The 26,336-nt window shown below is 48.7% G+C and overlaps 1 protein-coding gene across 2 annotated transcripts; it reads right to left on the bottom strand.

The window, feature by feature from the left end:
- Positions 1-9,447: 9,447 nt before the first annotated feature.
- LOC109261906 (cytochrome P450 2B11-like) lies at positions 9,448-25,413 on the bottom strand. Of its 2 annotated transcripts, none has more exons than XM_053905896.1 (9): positions 25,108-25,413; positions 21,616-21,778; positions 21,320-21,469; positions 19,519-19,679; positions 17,555-17,731; positions 17,115-17,256; positions 14,928-15,115; positions 14,587-14,728; positions 9,448-10,720 (listed from the first exon to the last, which is right to left on the bottom strand). In XM_053905896.1, exons 1-9 carry the CDS (start codon positions 25,396-25,398, stop codon positions 10,530-10,532), a joined length of 1,605 nt encoding a protein of 534 aa, XP_053761871.1. In that variant the 5' UTR covers positions 25,399-25,413; the 3' UTR covers positions 9,448-10,529. The 2 variants fall into 2 exon arrangements, with proteins under 2 accessions (XP_053761871.1, XP_053761870.1); XM_053905895.1 differs by having other exon boundaries at positions 17,549-17,731; positions 25,108-25,370.
- Between the last annotated feature and the right edge of the window lie 923 nt (positions 25,414-26,336).

Below are 26,336 nucleotides of genomic sequence, written 5' to 3'. Positions count from 1 at the left end.
CAGTCAGTTAAGCATCCAACTTCAGCTCAGGTCATGATCTCACAGTTCCTGAGTTTGAGCCCTGCATCAGGTTCTGTACCAACAACTCAGAGCCTGGAGCCTGCTTGGGATTCTGTTTCCCTCTCTCTCTGCCCCTCCTCTGCTTTCTCTCTTTCTCTCTCTCTCTCTCTCTCTCTCTCAAAAATAAACGTTAAAAAATAAAAAAAAGACACACTCATATTGGATTTTAGCCAATTAATGACCTCATCTTAAGATCAAGAGTTGGATGCTTAACTGATTGAGCCACCCAAGCGCCCCTTATGGGGTGGTTTTAGAGACTCACTGAGGACAAAGGTGTTCTAGATCTGGCAGATAAGTTCTTCAAAAATTTAACCTCTCCTAGACTCATTCTCAATCAATCACATGCATGTATGGTGCGGGGGGGGGGGGGGGGGGGAGGGGGAGGGGAGGGGCAGGGGGGTGGATCTGAGGCACAGGGATAGCTGGACAAGGACGGGTCCTGGAAGTCCAGGGCAGGCAGGTCACTGAGGTGCTCAGATCTGATATGGACTCCTGTGACCCCAGACTTTGGATTCTTCTCGTACCTGTTGGGCCAGGGCTCAGATATCTCCAAATATCAGCTGACAGCCGGTCGGTTGATACTTTGAGAAAATGAGAAATTGACAATCTGAAGCCCAAGCCCGGATTCAGCCTGGGCACTGAGCTGGGTCCTAGTCACTCAGTGAATTCTGACCCTGGTCTCACACGCTGCTACCCCCATAGTGATCTTGAACACTGCTTGGCCCACAAAACGCATCTCATGGAGAAGAGCAAAGGCAGGGAGATATGAACCTGTGTGCCACGTTTGGTTGGAGGTAAGTAGGGTGAGTGCTTAGGCCAAAGCGGGTATCGGGAGAAATTTTGGAAAAATGGACCCAGAGAGGTCCCTTTGGCCCTCAGCAAAAGCTTTGAAAATCCCACTGAGCGATTTTGACTTTTTTCTTGGAGGGCTTTGGAGAACCACAGAGGATTTTAAGCAGAGAAGGTCACAATCACTTTGTGCTTTAGACTATTCCCTGCCTTGGAGACTGGGTTAGAAGGGTGACTGGAAATGCAAGCTGGTGCACCACTCTGAAAAACAGTATGGAGGTTCCTCAAAAAACTAAAAATAGAACTACCCTACGACCCAGCAATTGCACTACTAGGTATTTACCCAAGGGATACAGGTATGCTGTTTCGAAGGGTCACATGCACCCCAATGTTTATAGCAGCACTATCAACAATGACCAACGTATGGAAACAGACCAAATGTCCATCGATGGATGAATGGATAAAGAAGATGTGGTATATAGATACAATGGAGTATTACTCGGCAATCAAAAAGAATGAAATCTTGCCATTTGCAACTACGTGGATGGAACTGGAGGGTGTTATGCTAAGTGAAATTAGCCAGTCAGAGAAAGACAAATATCATATGACTTCACTCCTATGAGGACTTTAAGAGACAAAACAGATGAACATAAGGGAAGGGAAACAAAAATAATATAAAAACAGGGAGGGGGACAAAACAGAAGAGACTCATAAATATGGAGAACAAACTGAGGGTTACTGGAGGGATTGTGGGAGGAGGGATGGGCTAAATGAGTAAAGGGCACTAAGGAATCTACTCCTGAAATCATTGTTGCACTATATGCTAACTAATTTGGATGTAAATTTAAAAAATTAAATTACAAATTAAAAAAACGAAGGGTGACACGGGTTGTGGGGTGTGGAGGAGAGACAGCCCCCAGGATGGTCACGATGGTGTAATAATCAGAGTAGCTTAACTGTTGTAACAAAGATTCTCATAAATCTCAGTGGCGTAAGGCAACAGAAGTTTATTTCTCATTCACATCTCATTTGGGTGAGGGTTTGGAGGGTCTCCCCCTAGTGGTGACTTTGGACACAGATGGGTTTGGGGGTTTTTTGTTTTTTTCTCCTCCATTTTGTGGCTCTTCAATCTTGCTGGTGGACAGAAAGCGTGCAGAGGATTTCACTCTGGATGCATAGTCGCCTTGAGCCAGAAGTAACACGTGTCACTTCTCCTCTCATACTTTGGGGGTGAGAACGGGTCACACGGATCTCATCGACGTAATGCTACCTGGACAGTGGCTTCTCGTCAACAACTCCAGAAGGCACAGCACAACTGTTTTGGTGGCCGGCTCACTGTGCCTAGGGCACACCACGGCTCCAGTCGTGGAGGCTGAATGGTCAGGAATTGTTTCTTAAGTCAACAAATATTTATAGAGCTCCCGATATGTGCCGGACGCTGTTTTAATTCCTTGGAATTCAGCCAGGAACCAAAGTTCTTGCCCTCAAGGAGCTTAGATGTTTAGGGAGGAGACGGATAATAAACACATATGTGCTATTTTTCTTTCAGTTGCAAATAGCAGAAACTGACCTCAAACCAGCTAAAAAAACAAAAAAGAAAGCAACGGGGCAGTATTGATTAGCTCCCATATTAGTTAATTTGGGTATTCCGGGAGGTTTACCAGCTTCAGCAACTCTTTCACTACCACCACCACCCTTGAGAGGAAAGGTGCTTCTGTCCCTCCCTTTGTGCTATGGCTTCATTCTGGGTCACTCTCACGTTTTTTGGAGGGAAAGTTGTTCATTACCGCCCCCGACCCCCTATTAACTCAAGAGAGACCCTGATTGGCCCCGCCTGAGTCACATGCCCATCTTTGGTCCAATCACCATGAGTCTATGACAGTAGCAGCCAGAGCCATTGTTCCCCCTTGAGGAGGGTGGGAGGGGAGGACAGTGTCTGGTCTTACAGCCCCACTAGGACCAAGTACCTGTGTTGTGGAGGAAGTTCCACACATCAGGTGGAAGGAAGTGAAGGAGCACTCAGATGACAATAAACAGTAGACCTCTCAGTCCTAGTCCACTGTGGTCCACGTTTAGACCAGAATCAAGACACACCCATTTGCTCCTACATGCAGCCCCAAAGCAGCCCCACTTGGGGCCACCTGAGTGGCTCAGTCACTTAAGCGTCTGACTCTTGATTTCAGTTCAGGTCATGATCTCACAGTTCACGGGTTCAAGCCCTGAGTCGGGCTCTGCGCTGACAGTGTGGAGCCTGCTTGGGATTCTCGCTCGCTTTCTCCCTTGCCTCTCCACTCCCTCTCACAAATAAACTTTTAAAAAATGTCCCTGTTCAACACAACAGCAACTCTCCCATACACGACCAAAAATTTCATTTACCCTCTGTCCCCATAAAAAGGCTAATCCCTGAGCCAGCATCTAACAAAGGAACTCTGAGCAGGGTGTGAGGTGCACACTGTGGCAAGGTGTCAGTCAGATGTCCAAAACCTTTCAGCCCACTGAAACCATGCGCTGTACCCCTGCGGTACAGCCTGTTGACTGTCTACACCACAGACATTCCCATGCTCTTTTTTTGGACTGCAAAGTTTGGGTCCCACAAAAAAGCTTGGAAATACTCATTTTCCCAGCATTCCTTGCAGCTATGGGTATTCATGTGTCAAAGTTTTGGTCAAAAAGACATAAGGGGGAATTCATGCTATGTTGTTCCAAAGAAAAAGATTCTTCCCCTTTAATAAAAAGGGAGTAGGATGTGCAGAAAGTCCTCTTAAGGTGCAGGCTGCTCGCTGCTTGACTTTGGAGACAGCTGGGCAAGGACTAAAAGTCAGCAAAGAGGACAATGGAGCGAGCGAATGAACAGTTTTTTATTACCTTGTGAGTTACCAAATCAGTTCTGGCACTGCTTACCTCCAGACTTTGTTTTGTAAGAGAATTAAATATCCTTATTGTTAAATGCACTGTTGATCCAAGATTTTTGTTCTTTTATGTTTATTTATCTTGAGAGAGAGAGAGAGCGCGCATAAGTGAGCAGGGGAGGGGCAGAGAGAGAGGGAGATAGAGAGTCCTAAGCAGGCTCTGTGCTGCCAGCACAGACCCCAACGCCTGGCCTGATCTCAGGAACCATGAGATCATGACCTGAGATGAAACCAAGAGTCAGACGCTCAACCAACTGAGCCCCCCAGGTGCCCCTGGTCCAAGATTCTTCTTTCACTGTTCACTAGGTGACCAGGCTGTACAGCGAAGGTTAGAGGCAGTTCATGCCACCCAGGGGAGAAACGGCTGCATAATTCAAGGTCACTGAAACAGACAACACACACACCAGGCTCAAGTGATACAGCCTTTACTTACAGCAAGGGAGGAGATCGAGTGCACAAGATCCAGGCCCCCATGACTGGAAGATCTACTCCACGGCCAACACTGGCCATGTAAATGCACACACCCCACTTTATGCTGCGCTCGAAAGACCCAGACCCCTCCCCTAGGGGGTCTGAAATCCAGAAAGCTAGGGACTTGTCTGAGGGCCATTGACACATGCACTTAAGTAGAACAAGGGAGTACTGGGGCACCTGGGTGGCTCAGTCAGTTAAGCGTCTGACTCTTCATTTGGGTTCAGGTCACGATCTCCCAGTTCATGGGTTTGAGTCCTGCCTCTGGCTCTGCACTGACAGCACACAGCCTGTTTGAGATTCTCTCTCTCCCTCTCTCTCTGCCCCTCCCCTGCTTGCTCTCTAGCTCTCTCTCTCTAAATAAATAAAAATAATCTTAAGAAAAAAAGAACAAGGGAGTACTCATTAAGTTTGACACAGGGAAAAATATTTCCTCACAAGGCAGTAAGCCCAGCACAAGCTGCGAGCGCTCCTTACCTCTTGATTAGGAATAGTTCCAGGCCCAAGGCGTGTTGTTATGCAACTGAGCGGGTGTGGAAAGACTGCCCACAAGAGACTGACTGCCGTTTCGCAGCAATTCTGCTACTGGAAGCAGAAAGTTGGCATTCTAACGGTCAACATCTTGGCAGTGCAGTGACTGCCTTTGACATCCAACATGGCTGCCTTTAATCCTCTTCTCTGACACTTAATTCTCCATCTTGACCTCCAGGTCCAACCTGAAGGGGGTTGAGAGGAGGATTTCCCTTCCAAGGTTGTACTGTTTTAACTTCTGGGAGATGTTTCAATTTCTTGGGAGTTCCATGGAGGTTGCCTGTAACGCCAGGAATCTTGACAAGTCCTGCTTCTTGAATCTGAACTTAGGCTCAGTCAGGTGCCCTTGTGTTAATTAGAAAACAGCTCCCTCCAGATGGATAAATTAGAAGGAAAAAAAAAAAAAGTATCTCATCCGGCAGATCCATTCATCAGAATGCTACTCTAGATGAGTACCGTTTTTTGAAAAATAAAAAAGTGTCTTGGGGCATCTGGGTGGCTCAGCTGGTTAAGCATCGGCCTTCAGCTCAGGTCATGATCTCACGGTTCATGATTTCGAGCCCCGTGTCGGGCTCTGTGCTGACAGCTCAGAGCCTGGGCCTGCTTTAGATTCTGTGTCTTCCTTTCTCTCTGCCCCTTCCCCACTCACATTGTCTCTCTCCCTCTCTCAAAAATAAATAGTTTAAAATTAAAAAAAAAAATGTCTTCCTGTGGTTGGATGCAGCTCTGCACCAAGATGTGTGACTTGGCAAGTGAAGTGTGAGCAGCTTGCGGTGACCTTTCCCTCCCTGCACGGTGGACAACCTGCATAACTGCACAGCTATTGATTATTTAAGCCCCACCTTGGAGGGTCTGCCTCTACAGCGATGGTCATTGGAGCTCTGGGTCCCTGAGGGGAGTCAACAGAGCTGGACTTGCTGACAAATGTTGCAAAAGTCATCAATGGCTGGTGGGATCAAGGGTACCCATCAGAGAATCTCCAAGCAGAAGGCGTGGAGAATGTCTATATTAATTAACGTCAAGGCCCAAGTTGCTGAAACCAACAGAGCCCAAGATACAGTGACTTAAATAAAACAGAAGTTTCTTTCTCTCCTTTGTGATCCCTTTGAAGTTGGGTTGTCCAAGATGGCAAGTGGTTCCCCTCCATGTGGTCGATCTGGGATCCAAGCCCCTTTAATCTTTTTTTTTTTTAACTTTTGAAATGTTTATTTATTTTTGAGGTGGTGGGGAGGGGAAGAGAGAGAGGGAGGGAGGCAGAGAATCTGAAGCAGGCCTCGTGCTGTCAGCACAGAGCCAGAGACGGGGCTCAAATTCATGAACTGTGAGATCATGACCAGATCCAAAGTTGGGTGCTTAACCGACTGAGCCACCCAAGCACCCCTGTTTTTATTTATTTTTTGAAAGAAGACAGCTACTGCTAGTAGGGGAGAGGCAGAAGAACAGGGGTCCAGAGGATTACAAGTGAGCTCTACACTGACAGCAGAGAGCCAGATGTGGGGCTCGAACTTACAAACCATGAGATCATGACCTGAGCTTAAGTCAGATGCTTAATGGACTGAGTCACCCAGGTGCCCCGAGATAATTCACTTTATAAAGGAGGGAACTGAAGGGCAGACTAGTAAGATCAGGTAGATTACAGGTGTTGGGATGGGCATTCTAACTCTGATTCAGAATCTCAAATCTTAAGCACCTCTCAACACTGGATTTCTAAAAGTTCCAGTCTTCTGGGAAATGACGCCATCTCATGGTTGGAGGACTGACCTGCAATAAGAATGGATACTGCGGGGCCTAGGAGAGAAAGTTCTCACCACCATTTGTTTGTAGCCTCTCCCCATAGGGGAAAGGAGGAACACTGTGCCCAGAGACGGACCAGCCCCAGAAACAGATGCTCAGAAAAGTATACTCCAATACGTCATCAGGCACTTTACATCCTAACAACTCAGAAGTTGATAATATGATTACCCCCATTTTATAAACTAATAAAGACTCAGAGATAGTAAACGTTCAAGATCTCAGCTAGGAAGCAGCAAAGCAGAATTCAAACTCAGGGCTAATTTTTTTTTTTAATGTTTATTTATTTTTGAGACAGAGAGAGACAGAGCATGAGTATGGGAGAGGCAGAGACAGAGGGAGACACAGAATCTGAAGCAAGCTCCAGGCTCTGAGCTGTTAGCACAGAGCCCAACGCGGGGCTCAAACTCACCAACCGTGGGATCATGATCTGAGCCAAAGTTGGACTTGGAAGTTGAACTGAGCCACCCAGGCGCCCCAGGGCTAATTATTTTTAATGAAACTGTGTAACCTGTGTGGTGTGTGTGTGTGTGTGTGTGTGTGTGTGTGTGTGTTTAACTAATCCTCACTCCCAACATGGGGCTTGAACTCACGACTCCCTAAAGAGTCTACTGTAGGGGCCAGCCAAGCATCCCTCAAACACAGGGCTAATAATCATGGGCTCCCAAGCCCCGCTCCCTATGCAGCTGGGAGACAGCGCCACCTGGTGGTAACAAATAAAAACTAATAGTTAACAACATTTGCCAGGCTCCAGGCAGTGCTTAATTTAGATTTAATTTAAAGTAACTTGTTTCATCCCTCTTCCTAACTCCAATTATTAATTACCTTTAAAGGTAGGTGGGTGATAATTAATAATCTCCACCCCTCCCCACGTCTATTTTACTTTTCTTTCTTTGAAAAAAATTGTACTATGGGAGATTTCAAGCATATACAAAGATAGACATATAATATATCCATCATCTGGGGCGCCTGGGTGGCTCAGTCGGTTAAGCGTCCGACTTCGGCTCAGGTCATGATCTCGCGGTCCGTGGGTTCAAGCCCCGCGTCCGGCTCTGTGCTGACAGCTCAGAGCCTGGAGCCTGTTTCAGATTCTGTGTCTCCCTCTTTCTCTGACCCTCCCCTGTTCATGCTCTCTCTCTCTCTGTGTCTCAAAAATAAATAAATGTTTAAAAAAATTTTTTAAATCATTAAAAAAATATATATCCATCATCTGGTTTCAGCAATAATCAACTCATGGCTAATCTTGTTTCATCTATGCTCTTGACCATCTCCTTCCACACCCCCAAAAATCAGGATTCTTTTGAAGCAAAACCCAAACACTGTTATCGATATTTTCACTTACGTATCGCTAGAAATATCCCCATTTTTACTGTTGGGCAAACTGAGGCATCAAGAGGTTACATAACCTCACCAAGGTCACTTTGCTGATGGGGTGCAGAGGCTGGACCAAACCTCTGAGGTCTGGCTCCAGAGCCTGTGCCTTTAACTATGGTGATGTCTCTGGAGTGTGGAATCACTCCGACCACGAAAATACTCTGCCATTTCTTTTCAAAGTTGTCAAATTGCTTCTCAAATTGACAAAACTGGAATACAAACGGGAGAGATGAAAGTATTGTACCAATGTTAACTTCACTCAAGTTGATCACTATGGCAGCTATATCAGAGAACATGTCTGTTCCTAGGAAATACACACTGAAGGATTTAGGAGTAAAGAGCCATGTTGTGTGTAATTGATCACAAATGATCCAGAAAAAGTATAAGATAGAGAGATGATAGCTTTCCACCAGCTTTCCCCATCCCATCTCACCGCCTGGAAGGACTTGAGAAAGCCCTTGGGGTTTATTTGCAAAAAGTTCCCCAGGAAGGGCAGAGGCCACAGTCCCAGAGGGACTTGACTCCAAGAAGCCGGGTGACCCCAGAGCAGCAAGGGGCTGTGACTGCCATGGTCCCGCCTATGTCTTCCTTCCATCCTGCTGTCCCTCTTAAAAGGTAGGCTGCTCTGTCGTGTGTCACCTTCTCTTTTCTGTGATCGTCGGGGCAGATGTGCCAAAAATCTACTTTAGCACAGCTCTTGGTAACTCCCCAGTGGCATCAGGGAACCCAAAGATGGCAGGTGCTGCAGAGGCCAGGAAGTTTAGCCTCTCTATTGGATCCCCAAACTGGCTTCCCATTGGCCCCTGGCTGGCCGGAGGTATCTTAGCAGGCAATGCCCTTGAACCTGGGGTACCTTCTTGAGGGAAGGGCGGTGGTGCCAGCTGGCAGAGCCTGGTGTAGGATGGTCTACTGCAAGGGTGGCTCTTGGCTGATTTTCTTAGAGGGTGGCATTGCATCATGAGGGATTGGAAATCGCTAGAAGACCGAACTGAGGCATCCTGAGATCGCTGGAAAGAAGGATTTGCTATGGGCCTCAGAAGAGAATGAGAAATGAAGAAAAAGATAAGGTCTGATGGGGGAAGCCTAGCTCCATGTTGGGCGGGTTTGAGGCTGACTGATTGAACCATTCATTCATTCATTCATTCATTCATTCATTCATTCCTTAGCAAATATTTGCCTTCTTGGGCCTGTTGTGAGGCGAAGAAGTTCTCATCTTCTAGAAGGATCCCTAGTGACCTGACAATAAGTGGGTCTCATGTAAGATGGCATGGATCACCATCTTCCCAGGGGATGTCAGGATTTGGATGTTTGTTTCAGTCTCAGGGGATTTGAAGGGGAATACCAGGGAATCCAAGGCACCAGGGGAGAAACATGCAGCTGAAGGGGCTGAGGAGGCCCTTGCATAGAGGGACGGAAGTAGGGAAATTCAGTAAGAATGGGGATGGCAGTGTACAAGCAATGGTCTATAATGTGGATGAACCCCAAAATATTATGCCAAGTGAAAGAAGCCGGACACAAAAGAGCACGTATTGTATGATTCCATTTGCATGAATCACACGGAATAGGCAAATACATAAAGACCAAAAGCAGATTGGTGGTTGCCAGGAGCTGAGGGGGAGGGGGAATGGGGAGTGACTGCTAGTGGGTACGGAGTTTTCTTCCTGGGTGATGAAAATGTTTGGAACTAGAAAGTGGCGGTGGTTACACAACATTGTGAATGAGCCAATGCCACCAAATCATGCACTTTAAAACACTTAGTTCTGGAGTGCCTGGGTGGCTCAGTTGGTTAAGCACCTGACTTTCACTCAGGTCATGCATGACCTCGAGGTCTGTGAGTTCCAGCCCCCTTCAGGTTCTGTCTCCCCCTCTCTCTGCTCCTCCCCCACTTGCATTCTCTCTCTCTCTCTCTCTCCCTCCCTCTCTAAGTAAATTTTTAAAAAGTGAAAACACTTAGTTTTATGTTATATGAATTTCACAGTAATTTGAAAATATATTGGAGGGGGGGTATGACTAGGTGAAGAATTTGAGGTGGAGAGCCAGGGAGAGAGTGTGAATCTTGCTCCCCCACTGCGAGCCATATGATAGGACTTCAGACAACTGATGCCATTGTCTAGCCTTTGTTTACTCATGTGTAAAATGGGCATGATCATTGTATCTGCCCCATGGGACTACTGGAAGGAGGATTCCAGGGAGGTCACGTATGCACAGATCATGGAGCGCAAACAGTTGCTAAATGGAGACTGTGGTTGTTCTGAGGAAGGGAGAAGTTCCTGGGGGAAGCCGTGGCCTGGGAGGCACAAATGCAAAGAGCATCTGAGTCAAGTCTCCCGTCTTAGCCCCCAGCTTCTATATATACACCACACTGGGAACTCTGTTAACAAAGGAAAGGAAAACACTTCCATGAGTCTATGCAAGAGCTGCAGAGTGATGGTCTGAGATGAGGCTGCAGAAAGGACTCTCCCACAGAGGCAGCAACTGAGGAGGGGGAAGACACTGGCTTGTGGTGGGTCTCTCAACAGCAGGAAGACCCAGGGCCAGTCAAGGAACTGGCTTCTGCAGAGCTGGGAATACTTCCTGATCCTGGGATCCTTTGAGGCCCTTCTCTCAGTCCCCTCTGCGGGACCGAAAGCTGATCTGGTATACTGGGGGCACTCTTCCTATGCCACTCTCCTGGGGTGTGAGGTCGATGTCCTCGGGGGCCACAGGGCTGGCCACAGAGAAGTTCTGGAGGATGGTGGTGAAGAAGAGGAATAATTCCATGTGGGCGATGCCCTCACCAAGACAAATGCGCTTCCCTGTGAACACAGAAGATCACCAGTGTGGGCACAGAGCCGATGCACCTCCCTTGCCCGGTCACATCCCAAAGCCCAGACATCTGTGTCCATCACCAACAGATTTGTATGGGACTGGCCTTCAACCTGCAACCCAGGGTAGTGTTTTAGGGGGGTCCCGAGCCCTTTGAAACCAGGGGCTAACGTTTGGGTGGAGGTGCCTTGCACGTTTCTCCAGGAGAGTTTGTAGCTTCTGTGAGATTTCCAGAGGCTTCAGTGGCCACTTGGAGAACAAACACTCACTTCAGGTTAGATGTATGTGTGTGTGTGTGTGTGTGTGTGTCTGCCTCCACATGTGCAGGTGTGTGCACATTTCTGACAACATTTTTAATGTCCTTCATCTCTAATATGAGGAGGATGGTACTTATTTCAAAGGACTATTATGAAGGTAAAGAAATTAATATTTGTAAAAATTCTCAGACTAGCACCTGGCCTGTACTAAGGATACTATAGGTGTAGATATTGTTTGTGTTTGTTTCTGGGTGTGTGTGGTAAGAAGTGTGTGTGGGGTGGGGGGGGGGGGAGTGTGTGTCTGGTGGGGAGTGTGTGTGCCTGTGGTGGGGAATGTATGTGTGGTGGGCAGTTTGTGTGGGAGGGAGTGTAGGGGGTGTGGGGGGGAGTGTGGGTGTGTGTGTGGAGGAAGTGGGGGGAATGTGGAGGGCAGTTGTGTGGGGAGCGTGTGGTGTGAGAGCTGGGCAGGGGTGTGGGGAGGGGTGGGGGCAGAGAGTGTGTTGGCGGGGAGTGGGGAGGGGGGAATGGGAGGGGAATATGGGGGGGGAGAGTGTGCGGGGAGTATGGGGGTCAGTGTGAAGAGGAGTTGTGTGGGGAGTGGGGGAGGGCCAGGGTGTGAGGAGGGGTGGGGGTGGGCAGTGTGTTGGGGGGAGTGTGTAAGGAGGAAAGGGAGGGGCGGGAGGTATGTGTGGGGGTGTGTGGGAGGAGTGTGTGGAGGGAATGTAGAGGGGAGTTGTGTGGGGAACATGTGGGGAGAGTATGGAGGGGAGTGTGGAGGGGAGTTGTGTGGGGAGTGTATGTGGGGGGAGAGTGTGAGGAGGATTGGGGGGCAGGGAGCGCATGGGGGGAGTGTGTGCGGTTGGGAGCATGAGGGTGTATCTGGCACTGTGTGTGTTTGTCTATATCTGGGTTGTCATTTTATCTCAGTCCGAGAGCCACGGGCTTCAAAAGTTTGGGGGAAAAACCAAACTACACTTAAAATTGTGAATGGGGCGGGGCACCTGGGTGGCTCCGTTGGTTAAGTGTCTGACTCTTGATTTTGGCTCCCAGGTCTTGATCTCTGCATGAATAGTACGGAGCCTGCTTTGGATTTTCTCTCTCCCTCTCTCTCGGCCCCTACCCTGCTCAGGAGCCCATGCTCACGTGCTATTAAAATAAATAAATGAATAAAAAGAAGTGTGAATGGGTCTGCTTCCTTGGATTCTCAGAGGTGTGAGAGCCTCCAGTAGGTTATGAAGCATGGGCTTGAAGAGAAATAAACACAAAGGGAGTAGGAACCCCAGGAAGAGGCACCGAAAGCCTCCTTTACCTCAGTGGCTCTTTCTTTTTTAATGTTTACTTATTTTTGAGAGAGCTCTCTCAAATACACAGAGTGGGAGCAGGGGGGTGGGGCAGAGAGAGAGGGAGACAGAATCTGAAGCAGGCTCTCGGCTCTGAGCACAGAGCCTGACACAGGGCTCAAACTCACCAAGGATGGATCATGACCTGAGCTAAGGCCCCACACTGAACTGACCGAGCCACCCAGGCACCCCACCTCAATGGCTCTTGATCTGCAAGCTGACCACCATGGCAAGGCCATTCAGATATTTCCTAGACCAGTCAAGGTGTCAGACATTATGCCTACGTGGACATCTCTGGGGGAAATGTCTGTATCTTTTTGGCACATCACAAGTTAGGTAACATGGACTTAGAGATACTCAGAGCAGGGCTCTAGACTGGTTCTCCTGTGACTGGTTCTGTGACCCAGTTCTTTCCAGAACAGCCTGACTCCTACTGTCTCCCTCCCATCCTCTCTTCCAATCCCAATCCCTGGGACTGTCCACTGGGACACCCTTCACTATCCCGTTGCCCTAACATCTTTCGGCTTGGTTTTCGTTCTTTCCATCTTGGCAATCTTGCATCAGTCTTTTGCTCTGATTGACCTCCCATCAGACATTGCTCCTCTGTCTCCTTCCTCTTTTGCCCACTTTCTTCAACCTTAAGCTCCCTGTCTCTGTCCATTTGGATCTGATTCCATCTGAAACTCTCTCCCTCCTTCCCCCTCTCTCTCTCTGTCTCCTATTCTCTCTTGTTTCCCCTTCCTCACTGTATTGTCTCATTGTGCACTCAGTCTCTGTCACTTGTCCCCTGTCATTATCTCTCTCTGTGTCTGTCTTTGTCCTTCTCTCCATTTTTCTCACTCATTCTTTCTTTGTCTCTCTCTCTCCTTCCCTCTCTACATCTCTGCCTCTCTCTCTAACCTTAGAACAGGACTAGTGAATGGGATCATGGGCCCCACCCCACCATCCCACAAGTCCCCCAACTCTCACTTAAGATGAAATGAGGGAAGCCATAGCACTGGGCAGAGCCAGGGGATCTGGGTCACTGGGGTCACTGATGGAACTCAAGACTAGGGCTTGGTTCGGGGGTCCTCCTTTCTCCCAAAGGATGAGGATTCTGGGCACTGGGGTTTTCTCAAGACGGGGCCACATAGTGCAGAACGGGGAAAGAGACAGGTCAGAGCATGTCAAGACCCACTCCTGGCTCCCAGTACCAGCAAGATAAACCCAAACTCCCCCCAGCTTCCAAGGCCCTCCAGCTGAGATCTTCACCCTTCTCCCCTTTTAGAATCCACACTCCAGGCTCCCTGGGTTTGTTTCTCAAAAACGCGATGCTGTCTCCACCTTCAGGCTTTGACTTGCTGTTCCCTCTGCCTGGAACACTTCCTAGTGGCTGATTGATACTCACCCCTGAGGTCTTAGCTTAGAAGCCAGTGCTTCGAGGAAAGCTTTTCCTCACCGAACCACCAAGAGTAGTCAGTATTTCCTCTTTGTGTTCCCAAAGTCCCTTTCACAGCATTTATCACAGTTATGATTACTGATAATAATCATCATCACATCCATGAGCACCGACTTTGTGCCAAGCAGTTCTAAGCACATTGCAAGCATTAATTAAGTTTAATTAGGTACTATTTTGTGGTCAAATGATAAATGCCCATCTCCCCTGCTGGGCTGTAAATTTCCCAGGGCAGAGACTGTGTCCCTATGTGACTTGCCCAGTGCATCATCTTCAGCCCCCAATAGAGCACTGAGCTCAGAGTAGTGCTCACCAGCTATTTTATACCAAGCTGTATCTCTATACCAAGGCGTAGAGACGTTAAAATACTTTCCCAAGGTCCAGCTTACCAAGATGTGCCTTTGGGATGTGGTCTTCTTTTTTTTTTTTTTTTAAATGTTTATTTATTTTTGAGAGAGAGAGAGAGAGAGAGACAGAGTGTGAGTGAGGGAGGGGCAGAGAAAGAGAGAGGGAGACACAGAATTCGAAGCAGGCTCCAGGCTCCGAGCCGTCAGCACAGAGCCTGATGCGGGGCTCGAACCCACGAACCGTGAGATCATGACCTGAGCCGAAGTCAGCCGCTTAACCGACTGAGCCACCCAGGTGCCCCGGGATGTGGTCTTCTTAAGCCCTGTCTAGGGCTGCAGGGAAGATGAAGTGGGTTAAAGGTAAAGCAAATGGCATATAGTAGCTGCTCAATGAACCAAGATCTCTCCTGGACTGTCTCAAAGAGAGAGTGGCCTTTCACTCTGGTGTCTGGGAAAGAGAGTGCAGGCCTGGCTTACCCATGGAGAAGGGGATAAAAGCTTCATTCTTCTTCAGTGCCCCATTGGCATCCAGAAAGTGGTCAGGGTTGAAGGCATCTGGTTTTTCAAAGTAATGTGGGTCATTGAGAGCAGAGTGCAGGAGGGGATATACTTCAGTGCCCTGAGGGAGAGTCACAAGGTCAACAGATACTGCCATTCCTTTCCTCAGCCCACCCTTAAAAACAAAATAAAACAAAACAAACAGACAAACAAAAAACCAAGAGGGCCCTAGTGATAAAACCAAAAACAGGTCAAGTGCAGAGATTAAGAGAACCCAGGATGCCCACACAGGAAAAATGTGGGAGCCCAGCTGGCCTCACCTTGGGCATGAAGTACCCTCTGAAGTGAGTGTCTTTGGTGACCATGTGCGGCGCGCCAATAGGGAAGAGGTCACTGAATCTCTGAATCTCATGGATGACTGCGTCAGTGTATGGCATTTTGGCTCGATCATCAAGGGATGGAAGGCGGTGTGGGCCAATCACCTGGTCAATCTCCTTGTGGACTCTCTCTGTACAGAAGAGTGGGACCAGGGAACCTCATTTTATTTTATTTTTTCCAATATATGAAATTTTTTGTCAAATTGGTTTCCATACAACACCCAGTGCTCATCCCAAAAGGTGCCCTCTTCAATAACCATCACCCACCCTCCCCACCCTCCCACCCCCCATCAACCCTCAGTTTGAGGGAACCTCATTTTAAAGAGACATTTCAGCAGGGACACTGCTTTGTGTGGGCTAATGAGCCAGGAAAAACCTGTAATAAAGGATTAGGTCATTGACACCCCTCAGAGCAAACAACCCTGGAAGAGGGGGAGTCCAGGGGGGGTGGGGGCGGTGGGAAGCAAGAATTCTCACCCTTTCAAATCTATTGAATGTTATGAATTCTCTTCCCACAGGCACAGGTAAACACACACACACACACACACACACACACACACACACTCACGTGCGTGCGCACACACACACACACCACAATTTTGCACAGAATTTCACATTAAGAACTCAAGGCTATAAACCTGTCAAAATTCTCCCTCTAAAAAAGACTGGAGAGGAGCCTGGGTGGCTCAGTCTATTAAGCAGTTAAATGTCTGACCTCGGCTCAGGTCCTAATCTCAAGGCTCATGAGTTTGAGTCCCACATCGGTCATTACAGAGCCTGCTTTGGATTTTTTGTCCCCCTGGGTCTCAGCTCCTCCCCCATTCACCCTCTCCCCTCTCCTCCTCTCTCAAAAATAAATAAACATTGAAATTTTTAAAAACAAAAAGAGTAGAGGGGCGCCTGGGTGGCGCAGTCGGTTAAGCGTCCGACTTCAGCCAGGTCACGATCTCGCGGCCCGTGAGTTCGAGCCCCGCGTCAGGCTCTGGGCTGATGGCTCGGAGCCTGGAGCCTGTTTCCGATTCTGTGTCTCCCTCTCTCTCTGCCCCTCCCCCGTTCATGCTCTGTCTCTCTCTGTCCCAAAAATAAAAAAAAAAAAAAAAAAAAAAAACGTTGGAAAGAAAAAAAAAAACAAAAAGAGTAGAAAATGACCTAATATTTATTGTGTGTGTATTATAGATGAAACACTGGGCTAGGTGTCAGGAATATAACCATGAAATAGATCAATAGATTAACCCACAAACACCTGGATAAATGAATACATAAGCCAGTCGACTTATGAATGAAAAGAGTGATGAATGGAAGAACATTAGTGAATGGATGTGTGTATTTGTTTACCAATCAATATATGAGTTATTGGGTCATTAATTAATAAATGGCCCACAGACAAATAAGTGAACCTGATTAACCAGTAAATCAATTGCATAAATGAATGGATGACTAGATCTATAGAGCAATAAATAAATAAATAAATTAGTGAAATAACAGGTATCAAAAAGTGATGAAATAGGTATAAAAATAGATAAAATAAAATAGGTATAAAAAGGAACAAGTAGATGGAGGGACTGAATGACAGATAAATAATCAGTGATGAATTAACTGAATTAAATGCATAATAAATGGATGAAGGGTGGATTGAAAGACCGATGGAAGAATTAAGGAATGAAATCTAGTTCATAGGGCAGATGGATGCATGCATGGACAAACGAGCCAATGAATCAATGACAAGTACTTCATTCATTAATCCCTGTTTCAAAAGATCAACAATTGAATCAATTAATCCAAATAAATAATGAAAGCCTAGGTCCTTGAATCAATCATAGGTGAAAGAATCTGAGTATAAGGTAATCAATACAGGTAACAAATAAAAGGATAGACAAATGGATGGATGGGTGGGCAGAGAGAGGAGTCTGCCTTTACATGATGGGAGAACACACCGACAGATTGTTCATCCATCCACCGGCGGGGCTGCCTTAGTCAGGGGCTCATTCAAAACCTGCAGCGCTCCTGGTATATATAGGAGGTGAACACTTCCTCCCTCATTCAGGAAGGATCCCAGCTGCACTTTTGCAGCTCCCAAAGGGGTGAGAAGCCCCCGCCCCCTGCCTCGATCGGTAGTCCCCGCCCACCCACCTGTGACATGAGGGTACTTGAGCATGAGCTGGAAACCATAGCGGAGCGTGCTGCTGGTGATCTCCGTGCCGGCGAAGAAGAGGGAGAGCACCGTGCAGATGAGGTTCCGATGGTGGAATTCGCTGTTGGGGTCGGACTTCTCCTGAATCCGAGCGGTAGGGGGCGTGTCAGGGGAGGGGGGGGTGGGCTTTGCTGCACGCTCTTGCCTGGGGGCGCCCTCCCCTGCTGCTGGGTCTCACACCCCCTGTATCTCTCTCCCTCTCTCCTCCCAACTTTCCCCTTTTTTCCTCTTCCCCTCAGTTGGTTCCTGAGTCTCTCCTCCCTTTCCCATCTCCCTCCCCTCTTCCCCACTCCCTTCCCCCTTTCCCCACCCTTCTTCTCTTCGCCGCCATCTTTTCCTCCCTCCCTGCCCCCTCCTGTTCCCCTCCGCCAACCCCCACTTTGTCCATGCGGATCAGGTAGGCATCCATGAAGTCCCGAGGGGTGCTGGGGTCCAGGGTTTCACGGTGCTTCTCCACAGCGTCCTCAATGAAGGCTATGATTTCCTGCACGTTTTTGTAGATTTGCCTGTGTGTACCTGGAAAGTACTTCAAGAAGTTGTAGAAAAGCTCCAACACCTGCAGCAGAGAAGGGGCTGTGAGGTCCTCCTGGGGTGGAGCCAGGGAGTCACAGGGAGGGGAGCCCTCCTGGGGCCTGGGTAGGGCAGAATCTCATCTTGCTCTGCCTCTCTGTTTCTGTCTCTGCCTCTCACTCACTGATTCTAAGTCTCCTTTGATCTGTTGTTCTCCCAGTTTTCTCCTTCTGTCTCTTCCTCCCTCATCCTCGAGTCCTGTTTTGGTTGCTGCCACACCTCTCTCCTTGGCGCCTCTCCTTACCCATGTGTGTCTCTTCTCACTTGTCTCTCTGCAGCTACTTTTTTCTTTTAAATCATCTCTACACCCAGTGTGGAGCTCGAACTCACGACCCTGAGATCAGGAGTCGCCTGGTCTACTGACTGAGTCAGCCAGGTGGTTGGCTCTCTGTGCTTCTATTGCCTACCTCGCCCAGTGGATCTGTTTGGCTCAGACCTCTCTGACTCTTTCCACCCCTCACATCTCCTTTGTTGCACCAAACATTGATACCGTGATGCATACACAAGATGAGCCTACTGCCTGCTTAAGACTATTTATTTTGGAACATATTTCTACTGGATTGTCTAGGATTAATGTAATACCTACCTGTTGCAAATAATTGCAAATAAAAAAAGGTGGAAACAGAGAGGGCAATGCAAAATTCTTTGCTAATTAAAAAAAATTTTTTTAAGTTTCTTTATTTCTGAGAGACACAGAGAGAGCACACCAGCATGAGTAGGGGAGGAGCAGAGAGAGGGAGACACAGAATCCAAAGCAGGCTCCAGACTCCGAGCTGTCAGCACGGAGCCCGATGCGGGGCTCGAACACTTGAACTGAGAGATCATGACCTGAGCCAAAGCTGGACACTTAACCAATGGAGCCACCCAGGCACCCCAATCTTTCTTAATTTTTAGCGATAACCATTGATAACTCTCTAGTCAATCTCGTTCTAGATTTTTCTCTCCCTGTGGTTTTCTGTGGGAAGAGAAAAGTGAAATCACCTGCTGCACCTGTTGCAAATATTCACTCTGGGCCCCATCCTAGCTTTTTGGATCAGACTGTCTAGCAGGAGGTCATGGGAGTTTGTGACTAACCATTAGGAACAGTCCTACACACAAATCTGACATACACTCCTGGGTACGAACCATAATGAGGCATACTGTTCTGCAGTTTAATTTTTTAAACTTAATGTACAATCGGGGTATTTCCAGATTGGTTGAGAAAGAGAAACCACACTATTTTGTTTTAAAAGAGAAGCATATTACTTTATAATCTGGGAGATATTTTTACAAAGACCAAAAGTGGGCGGGGAAATGGGGAAAATGAAGAAATGTGGTCCCTTATTTTCACGTATCCTTGAATTTCTTCAATTGAGGAGATTTGCCAAAGACAGAGGTGAAGATTTGCAGGAATCAGGAACAGAAGAATAGACAGCCTGACAGTCTGAGTCCTGTTCTCTCCCTCTGTCTCTTCCACTCTGCCTCTCAGAGTCTCTGATCTCTGCTCTTCCTCGTCGCTTTCGCCCTGTCCTTCTCTCTCCTCTTCCAAACCCTCATGTCTTGGTCTCTCTTGCTGACTCTCTGACTCTCCATCTCTGTCTCCTCATCCTAGGCTCCCCATCCCTGTCTCCCGTCCCTCCCGCCCTCTACTGCTCAGTGTCCCTGTCCCTCCCTGCTGTCTGTGCCCCCCTTCCAGCCCAAAGCTGTATTTCTGGGACACCAAAGCAGATCACCCCTTTCCCTGTGCCCTAGACATCCACCTCACACACCAGCCTCCCACACCAGCTCCCTGACCTGGCTGGAGAAGGAGCTGAGGAGCGTGAAGTTCTGGTAGAACAAGTCCAGCAACCGCAGGAACTTGGGATCTTTGTAGCTAAAGCGTGTTCCAAAGACAATGGTGCAGATGATGTTGGCAGTCATGGAGTGGAAAAGGAAGGTGGGGTCCTGGAAGGCTCCTAGGAGGAGGAGGCACAGGTCATGGGACACGGACTCAAACAAAGGCCTTGGGAGCACTTGACCACTGCCCCATCTCCATGTGACTGCCCTCCCTGGCTCAGTGGTGACAAAGAAGCAGGAGCAGGAACTGCTAACATTCACTAGCCCAGATGATGGGCCAGCCAGGTCCTGTTCTAAGCACTTCATGTATTATTTTACTAAATTCCCACCACAACCCTGGGGGGAAAGTGCCGTTCTGCTATTGTCTGCAGGGTCATCAAGCTATGGAGGCTGTGTGGTGGGTCCCTCTCAGGCCTCAGCTCTGACCCTGGGGGCAGGTACTTAAGTCCCAGGGGCAGATGGGTGCAGGGCTGGTGTTCAGTCAATCACATGCGCAAGTTGAAAAGCTCTGCTCTCCCTGTCCCTTGTCTGTCATCCCCTCCCTTCATCTCTTCTCTCCACCTCCAGGGCTTTTGGTCTCCATGGAATCGTTCTGCACTTGACAGCCGATGTCTGTATACATCCTGACCTCCCTGGATGGGAGGGGAGCAGGGACTGTGCACCCACCCAGAAGTGTCATGGCATCAGCCTCTCTCTGCGGGTCTCACCTGTCCATCTTCTCTTGCTCCCCTGCACACCCTTTCCTGAGGTTGTCTGTCAGTCTCATTTTCTCTACCTTGGTTTCTGTCTGCCTTGGTTTCTTTTTGCTTCTCCCGGTCTCTTCCAGTCTCTCTCTTTGTCTTCATCTCTCCATCTGTGTCTCTTTTCCCTTCCCTATCTCTCTCCATCTGAGTCCCTCTTTTTCCACCTGAGTCTGTCTTCATGGTCTGCTGCCCCTAGTCCTCTATTACCCCCTATGTCTCTGCCTCTGCCTCTCCCTCCCAGCCTGTACATTTACGTCTCAAAATCTCTTACGAAAGGACCCTGTCATCTTTATGTCTCATAAACACCCTTATATGGAGAATCCAAAAGTAAGTAGAAGTGCTTCTCTCTTTTTTTAAGTCTATTTATTTATTTTGAGAGAGAAAGAGAGAGAATGAGTGGGGGAGAGGCAAAGAGAGAGGGGGAAAGAGAGAGAATCTGTGCTGTCAGCGCAGAGACGGACACAGGGCTCAAACTCACAAACCGTAAGATCATGACCTGAGCCGAAATCAAGAGTCAGATGCTTCACCGGCTGAGCAACCCAGGCCCCCCTCAGAAGTGCTTCTTTGACAGCCCATCCCAGCTGCCTGAGGGCAGGACGCCCCAGCTGCCCATCTTGCTCGCTGACAGCTTGTCAATAGTCCACTCAAGAAGAATAAAAACCCACTTTGGCATTTTCAAAGTGTCTATCGTTTTCCCCTTTCTCTCTTTGCCTGCTTTTATGTAAGTGTTATTTTTGCCCTTGCAGATACAATTCACCCATGGGTTGGTCTCCCTGAACCCAAGTAAATAGCGTGCTAATACATAACCAAGTTTATGTCCTTGAGTTACTCTCGACACTATACACCCCACATCTCTTCTGGCTCCCTGTGTTCCATTCCTACCCATCTCTGTCTGTCCCTCTGCTGGATGGTCTCTCAGGGTCATTCTCTATCTCTGCCTCTCTTTCTCTGCCCACAGATACACCTCAGTCTTTCTGTTGCCACGCACCCAGCATACCCATTCCCCGGGGACTCACCCTGGGTTTTCCGCAGTTCCTCTACCACACACTGAGACTCCTCCTGAATCCTCTCCTCTATACTCCGCTTCCCCATCCCGAAGTTCTTCATGGTGGCCAGAGAGAATCGCCGAAGGAGCTTCCAGCGTTCCCCGTTGGCAAAGATCACACCTGCAGGTGTAGGGAAGGCATGGATTGCCAAGAGGGTTGGAAGGGGACTCCGGGCTCCTCTGCGCCTCTTATCCCCCCTTCCCAGACTCACCCTCCCCAATTTCCATCTTCCATCATTCCCCTCCAGGTGTCTTTGAGGTCCTTACCATAGCCTTGAAAGATTTGTTCTACAGCAGACACTCTCCCCCGGCCAGAGAAGGCCTCAGCTTGGTCCACCAGGGCCTCCCGTATGGCCTCTATCCCACACAGCATGACCACAGGCCTTGGCCCCAGGTACACCGTGAAGACATCCCCGTATTTCTCTCGGAGCTGTGAAGCATATCCACGCCCAAGGTTACTGTTAGCCAATGTGCACCCATGTGGCCATCCCAGTTGTTAAACCATAAACACACTCATGTATAGATTGGCAATTAGCTACTGAGTACCCCAAGACCCTCCACCCCAGGGTGCCTTCCCCTTCCCAGGACCCAGCAACTAAAGGATTAACCCATGACCCAGACAGAGTCTGCATGGTTGGTGCCCTAAGCAGTACAGATGGTTAAATATCTCTTACTTCTGCCTATACCCTTGAGTCGAACCAAATCTCCCCAGCATTGAAACTGAAGGGTCATCCTTCCTGTGACCCAGCGTCAACCTGCTGTCTGCCTCCTGACAATGTCCCCAGGGAACTACCCTAAACTGCTTGGTAGACATGAAGAGAAAACAACGGCTTCGGGGATGATTGTGACATAACATCAGCACAGGCATTTGCAAAACTGCTCCGTGGTATTTACTGAAGCTAAACACATGTATATTCAACGACTCATTAACTTCACTCCCAGATGCACGCCCAACCAAAATGTGTATGTAGGTTCACCAAAATACCAACAACCTGATTCGCTGAAGGTTTTTTAAAAAAAATTTAATGTTTACTTGTTTTTGAGAGAGAGAGACAGAGCGTGAAGAGGGGAGGAGCAGAGAGAGAAGGAGACACAGAATCCGAAGCAGACTCCAGGCTCTGAGTGGTCGGCACAGAGCCCGATGCGGGGTTTGAACCCACAAACCGCGAGATCATGACCTGAGCCGAAGTCGGAAGCCTAACGGACTGAGCCACCCAGGCGCCCATTGAAGTTTTTCAAATAAAATTCTCAGCAACACTGATAGAGAATAAATATATGGCGATATAGTCATGCCATGGAATAATTATGCAGCAATGAAAAAGAACCCGTGCTACAGCCAAGACTTGAATGAACCTCACAGGCGTAGTGTTGAGTGAAATCAACCAGACACAAAAGTGCCATATGTCCTAACTCTATTTCTATGAAGTCAAGATAGTGAGAGGGTGGTGACTGGAAGGGGACTGGAGGGTGGTTTCTGGGGACAGGACGTGTTGTTATTTACCTATATGTCAATTACATGAGTATGTCCGCTTGAGAGAATTCATTGAGCTGAACGTTTACAACTTGTGCACTTTTAGGGGTCATGTTAAGCCTCACTAAAAATTGACTTAAAATCATGAAAAGATTAAGTTTACTGCAAAATCTCTCCCACTGATCTCTGCAGAGCCTCCTTATGGTCTCCCTACTGCCATTCCCATCCTCCTATAATCAGTTGGCCACCCACCTCACCCCAGTCTGAAGCCAGAGTATTCCCTATGAAAATGTAAATTAATTAATACCCCTAACTGGCTCCAAACCCTCCAATGCCCCCCACTGCACTGAGGGTAAGATCTGAGGTCTCCACCTTGATCCACATCGCCCTGCATGAGGTGGCTGCGTCACCCCTCTGCTTGTCCTCCCCCTCGCCCCTTCCCTCCTTCAGATCCAGCCTCCATGTTTTCCCCCAAACATGCCGAGCTTGCTCTCGCTTCAGTGTTCTTGCACTGACACCTGCCTCTCTATGGTGCTTTGCTCCTGCATCTTGCAGGGTGTCTGCTCACAGACACAGCGAGACTGAGCCTCTCCCCCACTATTCAATCTAAAGTAGCTCCACCACTTTCTAAAATAGCACCTGGCTTTCTTTTAATCATAGCTCTTGTCTACCTAGTATTTCCTAATTTGCTTAACTTGTATGCCTTGTCTAAAGCCACATCATCAATGTGTAGAATGTTCCCAGGACACAGAAGGTGCCCTGTAAATGACCTTTGAATGAATGGATCAAAAGAGCTGCCATTTAATGAGCACTTACTATACACCAGGCTCTCTATGCAGTATGCCACCCAGTCCTCATTAATGTTATGAGACACACATTCTTACCACCATCTCATTTTAACAGAGGAGGAAACTGAGACTCAATGAGTAAGAGTTGACTCTGGAACACAAAATCCAAATCTGTCTGACTCTAGAAAGATCTGGGAGCATACTAGGGAATGGAGGAGGAGCGGGGCCACCTTCTCCGACCTGTCCCATCGTGACACCCCTTAGTCCATTCTCTCCCTTCCTGTCTCCAAAGATGCAATAATAATGGAGGATCATGGACCCCTAAAGAATCCTGGAGGTTGCATGGAAGAACTTTAGGGGGTCTGGAACTCTCAAAATTTTATGTAAAAATCTTTGTGGACATTTGGAAGGGAGAGAGCCCACAGCTTAACCAAATTCTCAAAGGATTTGTGATCCCCAAATCATTAGGTAGCTTTGGCCTAGGAGGGCATTGGAGATGAGGACACCTCTGTGCCAGACCCCAGCTTTCCCTCCATGAAGTCCCAGCTGTGTGACTGAGGACAAGTGTCTTCCCCAGGCTGAGCCTCACGGTCCATACCTGTGAGATAAGGATAGCACCTCACCTCCCCCGCAGGCGTGTGGTAAGCCAGACCTGATGAATTCCCACGGGGATACAGATAAATCCTAGCCATGTAAATCTGAGCAAAGAAATCAAGCCCAGCAGTTTACAGAAAAACGTGGTGCCCTGGGAGGCACTGAAGTAAAAAGTACTCGGGGCCTATGCATACCCATCCCTCCACTTGTGGGAAAATTCTCTCTCTTAAAAGCAAAGGGATGACAAACCCAAGATTCAGGAGTGTGGTGGCCTTGGGGTATGTAAGCTGGCAGTTATGTCGGTGACCCAGTTCTTCTGTTGCCAAGAGGGTGCACCGGTGTAGATTACATTATTCATAAATAAATTGATAATCACATGTAAAATCAGGCGTGGAAAGCGGTGATAAAGAGCCTGGTAAACACTCCAGTGTCAGCCATTACTGCACATTTGTTTGTGACCGTTATTGGTAAGAACCTTGTGCTTCCTCCCGTCTTCCTTCTCCTCCTGGCATCCACCTGGGCCAATTGCTGCTCTCTTTTCTTGCCAGAGGAGAAACTTACAGTTGGTGACTCTGCCCCTTCTCTCTCTTCCAGGGCTGGGCAGGCGCCAGAGACTCCATAGGCGGTGGCAGAAGAGTATGAAATTCTATACCCATGGCTTGCGCCCAGACGCCTCCGCGTGCCCACCCACCCACTCCGGGGCCAGTGCCCACACACTTCAACTGAGCAGGGACGCCTCTGACCATCTGACCACCAGCTACCATGCTTCACCTCCATGCACCTTCTTCGCCACCTTCATACACCCCACCCCCGGAGCCTGAAAGGATGCCTTCACTCCTTCTGGGGAGTGATCCCCAGACCCAGGGGCAGGGAGACACCCTCAGAGCCCATGCATCGGCATCTCACCCTCAGGAAGGATTTGAGTAAGCCACTTCTGTCCATCTGCAGAATATTCCCCAAGAAGGCCAGAGGACGGGGGCCTGGCGGGAGGCGGCCATGGGCCTTCGGGTGGCCCCTGGCCAGCAGAAGCAGGAGTCCCGTGAGGACAGCAAGAAGGAGAACGACACTGAGCTCCATGGCCAGACCCAACTGTCTTTGTCCCAACTTCAGCCTTGATTGATCTGGGCTTTTTATCCTGAGCTGGCTGCCCCACCCAGTTATGTAACTGTATTCATTCCCCGCCTCCCTTCTCATCATGTCCAGGAGTGTGAACTTGAAAGAGTGATGTGCTTTTTCAAGTATGGGACGTCCCATTCTTCCGGCTCACACAACCCTGTACATGTTGTCAGAGACCAGGTGGTAGCGATTCCAAAGTCCACAAGAGTGCACGTGCCTGGTGCACACATTGTGTATTTGCTTTGCGGCTCTGGGTGAGCATGCGCGTTCGCCTTGACGTGCTCGCGCTTGCGTACGTTTCCCTAAGCCTGCTTGCGTCTGTGCGTGTGCTGGAAGGAGTTTATATGCAGAGTGGTGTTTGTATTCACGTGAACGTGCTGGTCTGTTTCTGTGTATGCGTCTGCATGAGGTTGCGTATATGTTTTTGCATGTGTGGGGGCTTACATGTATTTGTGTGGATTCATTTGGGAAAGGCTGTGTGCATCTGGGTGCACGTCTCCGTGCGTGAGTCTGGGTGTGCCTGCGTTGTTTGTGCGTCTCCTGGTCCCTGTCTGTGTGGGACTTTTAGGTGCCCGGTGTCTACCTCCACCCCCCTATTCCCCCCCGTCAACCCCCCCCCAGTGACAGCCACTGATGAGAGTGATGATGACGACAGGAGGAGGGGAGAGGCACAGAACTGGAGAGACTCAGAGAGAGAGAGAGAGAGAGAGGGATAGAGACGGAGGCCTGGCGGGTGCAGCTTTCAGGTCCCTCCCCACGCCCACGCCTACCCCTGGCTCTCTGATTGCTCTGAGCAGTGCCTGGCACTTCTGTCCCCGCCTCGGGCTCTGCCCTTACAGTGCAGGACATTTCTCTGACCCTCTGGAACAGTCTTAGGTGACTCTATCTCTTGCCATCTCTCACTATCTTGGTGTCTCTGTTTCTGACTTTAGACTCTCAGCTCCAGTATTGCAGGGACTGGGTGCATTTTGATTGATGTCCTCTGGGCTCATGTGTGTCTCCATCATCACGCTGGGCCT

Source organism: Panthera pardus, unplaced genomic scaffold (genome assembly GCF_024362965.1).
Source record: "Panthera pardus isolate Hobbes unplaced genomic scaffold, ASM2436296v1 HiC_scaffold_18, whole genome shotgun sequence".
NCBI lineage: Eukaryota > Metazoa > Chordata > Mammalia > Carnivora > Felidae > Panthera > Panthera pardus.
This window is presented reverse-complemented; position numbering and strand designations above follow the sequence as displayed.

What these genes read in the sequence shown, in the direction of transcription:
- LOC109261906 (XM_053905896.1), bottom strand. Translation starts at nt 25,398, where the DNA reads ATGATGAGAAGGGAGGCGGGGAATGAATACAGTTACATAACTGGGTGG. An exon ending in TCAGCTCCTTCTCCAGCCAG is followed by an intron (nt 17,732 to 19,518) that starts GTCAGGGAGCTG and finishes TCTCTGCTGCAG; the next exon opens with GTGTTGGAGCTTTTCTACAA. An exon ending in TTTTATCCCCTTCTCCATGG is followed by an intron (nt 10,721 to 14,586) that starts GTAAGCCAGGCC and finishes CTGTGTTCACAG; the next exon opens with GGAAGCGCATTTGTCTTGGT.